The sequence below is a fragment of the Chiloscyllium plagiosum genome, chromosome 28 (genome assembly GCF_004010195.1).
Source record: "Chiloscyllium plagiosum isolate BGI_BamShark_2017 chromosome 28, ASM401019v2, whole genome shotgun sequence".
In the NCBI taxonomy this organism is placed as follows: domain Eukaryota; kingdom Metazoa; phylum Chordata; class Chondrichthyes; order Orectolobiformes; family Hemiscylliidae; genus Chiloscyllium; species Chiloscyllium plagiosum.
The window spans coordinates 219062-227987 of record NC_057737.1 but is presented as its reverse complement, the minus strand read 5'-3'; the positions used below and the strand labels follow the sequence as shown (position 1 = coordinate 227987).

Sequence of the window (8926 nt, the reverse complement as noted above, 5' to 3'; positions counted from 1 at the left end):
CACCCCCTCACCTCCAACACAGGCCAGCGCAGCCTTGAAGCCGCAGCTCTCCATCGCCCGTTCCACCATTTTCTGTTCATCTGATTTAACCGATGAGGGGATTCCGCCGAGCACGGCAGAAGCCAAGGCCCGTGGCTGCCGTTGCTCCCCTACCAGATGCTGGAGGAGCTGTGAGTATACCAAGCCCGAGCCGGCCTCAGGCCGCGAAGGAGCAGCTGAACCAGCCCCAAAAGGCGCCATCGTGCAGCAGGCCGCCGTCACTGCGTCAGACCGCGTCACTGCGTCACAGGGGATCCCGCCCCATCCAGGGAGAGCCACGCCCCCGAGCCTGAGCCCCGCCCTCAGGAGGGAGGGCCCCGCCCCCGGGATTGAGCCCCGCCCCCGGGATTGAGCCCCGCCCTCTTTGCTGTTCCTTGCTCCAATGAAGATTCCTTTCCTCCTCATTTATCTCAGCCCATTATTTCTGTTTAATTTTATGAATGGGCGATATATTTCATGATGCTATTTGCTGTCAGGGCTGGTGTGTCAGGGAGCCGCTGCAGATGGGGTTTCTCAGGGATGGGGTTTCCCAGGGATGGGGTTTCTCAGGGATGGGGTTTCCCAGGGATGGGGTTTCCCAGGGATGGGGTTTCCCAGGGATGGGGTTTCCCAGCCCCGAGAGGCGATGCCCTGGTCATACTATTCCTGATGAGTTAATCCAGAAACTCGGCTAATGCTCTGGGAGAGAGGTGGGTGCTCCAGGTGCTGGAGATTAGAGTCTAGATTAGAGTGGTGCTGGAAAAGCACAGCAGGTCAGGCAGTATCCGAGGAGCAGGAAACTCAATAGAAGGCTTTTGCCCAAAATGTCGATTCTCCTGCTCCTCGGATGCTGCCTGACCTGCTTTGCTTTTCCAGCAACACACTAATCTTAATTCTAATGCTCTGAGGAGCTGAGTTCAAATCCTGCCTTGGCAGATGGTGTAATTTTAATTAAATAATAATCTATAACGATGACCATGTGTCAATGAAGAAATAAAAACAAAGAAAAATCTAATTCGAGTCGAGAAAAATGTGGAATTTCTTACCTAATTGTATTAATCAGTTATCTGGAGATGGGTAGTAACTGACCAAAACACAAGAGACAGAAGGGCTTTGATGGAAAAAAAATTTGAAATGTAATATACCTGAAGATTTGAGGATGAAGCAAAGATTTACTTTACAATCCTGAAAAGGTGAAATATTGAACAATAAATAAGGGAGTGAAGTTTGGGCTTGAGTGATTAGAGTGATTGAGTGATTAGAACAAGGTTATTGCAAACAGAGATCGGGTAACATTCTCTGGAATTGGCACTACTGCAATACCAGACTTCATGAAGTTCCAGGGAACATGCTGACTACATATTCTGCAGGTGTGTGTGATATAACTATGGCCAATACTTAAGCCACCACAGGAACCTCGAAGAATCTTTGACTGGATCAAGTGAATTAGAAACAAAATCAGAAATAAAAAGGGTGCAGTTCTGAAGAAGGATCGCTGGATCTGAAACATTGACTCTGCTGTTTCTTCACAGGAGCAGCCAGACCTTTAGCATTTTTTTGTTAGTGTATTAGACATGTGGAATTGATGCCATGGTCAGTTTAGTGCTAATCATCAGCGCAGGAGAAGGCCAGGTTCCATGTCGATGTGATGAAGGCCAGGTTCCATGTCGATGTGATGAAGGCCAGGTTCCATGTCGATGTGATGATAAGGGCAGAATCCAGCATGCTGAAGTTGCTGTACCTGACTAACAGCAGCCATTCTCCATGTGGAAACTCGATCCACCTTGTGTCAAAGGAGCACAGGAGAGCAGAAGTCCTCACAGACTGTGAGGTGGAGGGCACTCACTGAGGTGGGCATCCTGACTCTAACAATTACTTAGACCTAAGAGGCTGACCCTGAAGAAAGACTGACCCTGACTTAGTTCCAGTCACTAGTTCCCTACAATCTTTTGCAGCTTCAGAGGAGAGGTGTACAAGCTGAGCACTGACATCTCCTGCTCACCAGTGACAGACTCACTCAATATTTCTATATGCTTCCAAGAGAAAGTGAGGACTGCAGATGCTGGAGATTAGAGTCGAGAATGTTTTGCTGGAAAAGCACAGTAGGGCAGGCAACATCTGAAGAGCAGGAAAATGGACGTTTCAGGCAAAAACCCTTCATCAGGAAAGATGATGCTCGCAGGACCCCAGATCTCAACTATATGCTTCCAGGATCCTAGCTCAAATCACAATGAAGAAAAGCAGAGTGTGCTGGAAAAACAATGCAGGTCTGGCAGCATCTGCTGAAAGAGAGACAGAATTAACGTTTGAGTCCTTACATCAGAACTGAATATAGCTGGAGAAGGGTGGAAATTTATGCCGATGTCAGGGTGGAATGGGGGAAGACAAGAGAACATGTCAAGTCCAATGGTCTTTTGGCAAACTGATAGTAGCTAGGAAAAAGTGGTACATACGCTGAAGACAGGGAATGGGGGTAGAGGTGCAGGGAAGGAATCATAGATATGATGTGGCGGTGCCAGTGTTAGACTGGGTGGAGAAAGTTAAAAATCACAACACCAGGTTCTAGTCTAACAGATTTATTTGAAGGTACAAGCCTTCGGAATGCTGCTCCTTTGTCAGGCAGCTAGTGGGGCAGGATCATAGGACACAGAATTTATAGAAAAAGATCAAAGTGTCATACAACTGATGTGATGTATTGAACCAACCTAGATAGCTGTTCAGTCTTTAATCACTTAGAAGGGGAATGCAGGTTTCGATTAACACAGTCCTGAGATAACTTAAGGTTTAAAAAAGTGACGTCTAAGCAATACACTAAATGTGTGAGGTTAGAGTCTGTCTGTATCCCAACCTTGGGTCAGACTGGTTTTATTTCCAAAGTAGGAATTTATAAAATGTCACATGGACGGACTGCCTGTAGATTGTGTTCTATTTGAACAAAATAGATTGTTTCTGCAAATGCAAATTTACCCCATAGACCCATGTGTGTATGTGTGTGTGAGAAAAAGACACTTTGATCTTTTCCCATAAATGTTGTGTCCTATGGTCCTGCCCCAATAGCTACCTGACGAAGGAGTCATAGATAGGCAGAGAACATCCCAGATGGCCTACTTCTTCAAAGACCACAATTTCCCCTCTCACGTGATCCACAATGCCCTCCAGCAATGCTCCTCCACTTCCCACACCTCTGCCCTTGAACTTCACTCCTGCAATCACTAAGATCTGGGCCTGCCCCCACTTCAAACGCGTTGGATGACCCTTTTGGATTGGCCTAGATGGATGTCAATCACAAATCCCTACCCACAAAGGCTTGGCCGCATGGCCTTTCGGTAAATGTAGTTCTCACGCCCGAAGAGTCTACGAGAATGGGAGGTGTGCAGGTGCCGGAAATCAGAGTCAAAAGGCAGGCTGTTTAACCGACTGTGCTTACCCAGCACCACACTTATTGACAAGGGCTTTTGCCCGAAATGTCAATTTTACTGCTCCTCGGATGCTGCCTGAACTGCTGTGCTCTTCCACCACCACTGATCCAGAATCTGGCTTCCAGCATCTGCAGTCCTTGTTTTTACCTAGTTGATTGTAACCCGACTGCGAATCCTCTTGCAAGGATGCCTGCCTTGAAGACGTTTTCCTCCTCTCTCTACAAGAATCTCAGGGAGTCCCTCTCCCACTGCAACTCCCAGGTCATTTCCTCTGCCCTGAAGCAAGGCATCACTGATGAAGGGCTTTTGCCCGAAACGTCGATTTTGCTGCTCCTCAGATGCTGCCTGAATTGCTGTGCTCTTCCAGCCACACTCTGATCCAGAGACTACAACAACCGACAGGCACCGCGTTCGTGCACGCGCCATGTCTCCAATTGCTTCCTGCCAACGGTCAATGGAAGAGAAGCCTGAAGCGCGAGGAAATAGGACAGAATATAAATAGAGAAAATAGCAAGAGAACGAATAAATAGAAACAGAAAATAAGAGAATCCAGAGAGAGATAGTAAATATAAAGAAAATAGAGAATAGATAGAGCATACTGTGAGAGGGGACAAGGAGAGAGAATAGACAGCAAATATATAGAGAAATGGGACAACTAGAGAGAATATAATGAGACTAAAGAGAGAGGGAGGCTCACTGGTCAGCACTACTGGTCAGGGATGTGGGTTCCATCCCAGCCCCGGGTCACTGTGTGGAGTTTGCACATTCTGTGTCTGTGCCCCCCCCCCTCACACAACCCACACAAACACCCACCATTCCCCACCCCTTCACACACACACCCCCACCCCACACACCCGTCTAAAAATGTGCAGCTGAGGTGGATTGGCCAACCTCGAGGCTGGTGCAGACCCAATGAGCAGAATGGCCTCTTTCTACATTAGAGGAATTCTATCTCTGTATGAAATAAAAGATCGAGACAGAATGAAGTGAAAGTGTAGATAGAGAGGAAAATAGAGCACGATAATATGAGAGAGGCAATGGAGTGCAATAGTAGTGCTTAATGAGATTGATGGCGAATAGAGAAACATAGAGTATATATGCAAGGACAAAATAGATGGAGAGAAAACAGGTTGAGAAATACTGGAGGGGGAAGAGTGAATACAGAAAGCAAAAAGGTAGAATATTTATAATTAATATATACATTTATAATGAGCGCAAATAGGAGAGAGAAAGAATACAGACAGCAAGAGATATTAGAATAGCATGATAAAAGCCTAAGTAAACAGAGGAAGAAATAATGGAGTGAGAGAATAAGATGAGTGTACAAGATGATTAGGGGGTTAGATAGGGTCGACAGTATGAACCTTTTCCCGCGTATTGAGTCGGGTATTACAAGGGGGCATAGCTTTAAATTAAGGGGGGGTAGATATAGGACTGATGTTAGGGGTAGGTTCTTCACTCAGCGAGTCGTTAGTTCATGGAATGCCCTGCCAGTAACAGTGGTGGACTCTCCCTCTTTATGGGCATTTAAGAGGGCATTGGATAGGTATATGGAGGATAGTGGGTTAGTGTAGTTTAGGTGGGCTTGGATCGGCGCAACTTCGAGGGCCCAAGGGCCTGTACTGCGCTGTATTCTTCTATGTTCTATGTTCTATGTTCTATGAAAAAGAGAAAACAGATAAACAGATTTTAAATGGTGAAAAAAGAAAACAGATGGAAAAGAAAGGTACACTCTAAATGTGGCTAAACAGGTTGGTCGTCAATCTGCATAATTTTTACAATAGACACAAGTGGGAGAGACATGTGCTGGTAAAATATTGGAGCCTTTACCATCACTATCTAGCTGGTGGCTGTAAAAGTGGGTGTACTCACAACAGCTCAGACTCCTTGAGGAGCTGGTTAGCACAGTGTGTCAGATTGGTGCTGATCTAGGACCTGCCTTCTCTCAGCCAATGGTGAAGATTATGCCAATGAGGGCTCGATCTTTCTTCAGGCAGGAAACGCCAGAGTGAATAACACAGACAGGGACAAGTCTGCAATCTCTTACAAATGGTGAGAACGGAATAGTGTAGGATAGATTAGATTACTTATAGTATGGAAACAGGCCCTTTGGCCCAACCAGTCCACACCGACTTTCCACAGGGTAACTCACCCAGACCCATTTCCCTCTGACTAATGCAGTTAACACTACAGGCAATTTAGCATAACCAATTCATCTGACCTGCACATCTTTGGACTGTGGGAGGAAACCGGAGCACCCGGAGGAAACCCCCGCAGACACGGGGAGAATGTGCAAATTCCACACAGTCAGTTGCCTGAGGCGGGAATTGAACTCAGGTCTCTGGCGCTGTGAGGCAGCAGTGCTAACCACTATGCCGTCCATAGATAGGCTTCACATTGATTCTACAGGTCAGTGCAACATCGAGGGCTGAGGGGCCTGTACTGTGCTGTAATGTTATAGGTTTTAAAAATCTAGTTATGGCTGTGATTGTATTAGTTGTTCAATGCTATAATGATTCCAGGTGAGGTGTGATACAGTAATACTGACCTTGTCCCCTCCCTCTCTGTAAAACAGATTTAACATAGAACATAGAACATAGAAGAATACAGCGCAGTACTACTACCCTCTGTCTTCTTCCATCCAGCCAATTCCTAATCCAAACCTCCAACTCACACTCAATGCCATATCTCCGTATTTTCTGCAGTCGCCTTTATTACAGCAGTTACCTTTGAACTGCTAACCCTTTTACTGTTGCTTATTACTCTGGAATTTCCTTGGAGCACGTTAAACTATCAGTGACACAGACATGTCCATGTTACCCAGACCAATAGCCACAGGATCAGAGTCAACAGTGAAAGCCTTTTATTTCTGACTGGGAATGAGCTGCTGCATTCATGGGGGGTGGGGGTGCTAGTGATTTGTGGCTGAACAAGTCTAAAACAAGAAGATTAATTTTGCATTATCAATAAATTGCACAGAGTGATATAACTGATGTACACATGAGAAGTAAAGTAAGAAATAGGGAGCAATAACAGCACAGACAAAGCTGAATAGTAACTACTAAATTTATAGAAAAGATATTGTGATTAGAGGTAACATTTCTGGGTGTGTCAGTTGGCTGTTTGGGAGTGATCTTGGGGGAAAGAGGATAGTATGTTTAGGGTGGGAAGGGGTTGTCCAGTTGGAGGATGCAGCAGTTCAGCTGATTTGTTACAGGGAGAGGTAACCACTTTCTGATTCACTGCTGGAGGGGAGAATGTTGGGTGTTGAGTTGAGTGGAGAAAGTGAGATGGAAATGTGTTGCTGGAGAAGCGCAGCACAGATGCTGCCTGACCTGCTGCGCTTCTCCAGCAACACATTTCCATCTCTGATCTCCAGCATCTGCAGACCTCATTTTCTCTGGAGAAAGTGAGACTCAGGCAGAGACTTGGGTGGAATGGGTGTCATGATTTTACTTGGAGCATTTGGTGGCTGCTGAACCCCTGCATATGTCAGCTCCTCTTCCTCATTTTCCATGGAACTGAACTGTCACAGAATGTGTTCTATGACAGGACCTAGCTAGATTCTCACTTAGTCCTGTGAAACCAGATTTCTTAAAATATCTGTTCCAGATTTCATTCTGACCCATGCAATATATAACTGACTCTTAAAATATCTGTTCCAGATTTCATTCTGACCCATGCAATATATAACTGACACACATTTTCTTATCAGTTAGTTTGGTGTCACAGCATTTTGCAGCAGGTTCTCAGGTGGGATACAGTGTGTAAATGGATGCATCACATAACAGTCATTTGACTGTGACACTCACTTTTGTTCAAATATTACCATCAAGTAAATGGAGATCACACAGTTTTCAATATCAGCAACACAGTAATAATAATCTCATCAATACCAGGAAAGAAACTGGCCATTTGACCCCTTAATGACATCCATATCCAACCAAAGCCAACCCTAATATCTGGGGACGATTCTGATTACAACAGTTTCCATTAATTTATACTAAAGGTCACCCAGAGAGAGTCACCCCTTTCAGGAACTGTCACTCAGAGAGAATCAACATCTTCAGGAACTGTCCCCCAAGAAGAGACAGCCCCTTCAGGAACTGAATCCCAGTGAGAGTCAGCACCTTCAGGAACTGTATCCCAGTGAGAGACAGCACCTTCAGGAATTGTATCCCAGTGAGAGTCAGCACCTTCAGGAACAGTTCCCCAGTGAGAGTCAGCCCCTTCAGGAACTGTATCCCAGTGAGAGTCAGCCCCTTCAGGAACTATATCCCTGTGAGAGTCAGCCCCTTCAGGAACTGTGTCCCAATGATTTGGGATAAGCTGTATTGGGGACTTCAGGAAGGGAAAGATGAACATGGTGGTATGTTGTTTCAAAGAGCAAGCATTACTGATGTATAAATTGCTTCAGCCCTCAGGAACAAAATTCCTGAAGCTGTATTCAGTTCTCCGGTGGAGTACTGTTTATCAAATGTGCAGGCCACAGATAATTATGGAGATTATTGGAATTTTAACTGGTGGGTCAGCTCCTCATTCCTGATGAAGGGCCTGAAACTTCGATTTTCCTGCTCCTTGGATGCTGCCTGGCCTGCTGTGCTTTTTCAGCATCACACTCTCGACTCTCACTTTGTTTTGCTGGAAGTGACAAGGAAAGCTCTGTGTACCCTTCTGCCCCCATCAACATGCACACCCATTACAAGTTGATAGGACAACAGCTTTTGTGTCATATCTTTGTTGAACTCACTGCAATGAGCAGCTCATGCTAGAGGTCACATGACATCAGCAAGCTGAAAGGCCCATTAGTATGATATTTCATTTTGCCCCAAACATCCATGTTTTAACATGAAACTAAATTAGTTGTACAGAGGCCAGAACCTGAACCTTTCAGCAACAGCTCCACCCCTGAAGAGGAGGCTACAGAACCCTTAGAAGATGCAATACTAGGACCTCTCCTGCACCGTCCACCAGTTCAGCACAACCTAGTGAACACATCACTGACACCTCTTTGCAGCTAGTACAGGAAGAAATCCCCAATGTGTCTGTCATTCAGAGGTCAGCCAGAGAAAGATGCCTGCTCCGCCTCAGGCAGAAGATGTGCTCCTGTTCTCGGCGATAAGTGACTTACTGAACCCACAGAGACAGGCAGGGGTTCCAGAAACCTTCAGTCAGCTGGAACAAAGAAAAGGTAGAGGAGTCCATCAACATTCCTATGACTGTGACTCCAGCATGTGATATGTGGCTGCTTGCATGGGAAGGCTATGACTCCTGTCAAGACCCAGATCCAGCAGAATTCTCAGTGGCTGCCAGATATGTGCTTGAATCTGCACTCCCTGGGTGTCTTAGTATCTGTGTGGCAAAGCAGGATGTCAATGAGCAAATTAGAGCTCACTCCAGATACCCCTTTTTCTCAGGGATACAGTGTGGTGCCAGCAGACACCTACAGGAGAGGAGAAATCATATATAGGCCCCACCAGGAGCTTCTT

General features: G+C 45.8%; 1 protein-coding gene across 1 annotated transcript in view; it reads right to left on the bottom strand.

The window, feature by feature from the left end:
* The window catches only part of timm22 (translocase of inner mitochondrial membrane 22 homolog (yeast)), a 15132-nt gene extending 14853 nt beyond the window's left edge, over window positions 1–279 (bottom strand). The window contains exon 1 of the mRNA XM_043718043.1: window positions 12–279. Coding sequence (XP_043573978.1) covers window positions 12–240 — 229 coding nt within the window. The 5' untranslated portion in view covers window positions 241–279. The remainder of the gene's footprint in view (window positions 1–11) is intronic.
* Between the last annotated feature and the right edge of the window lie 8647 nt (window positions 280–8926).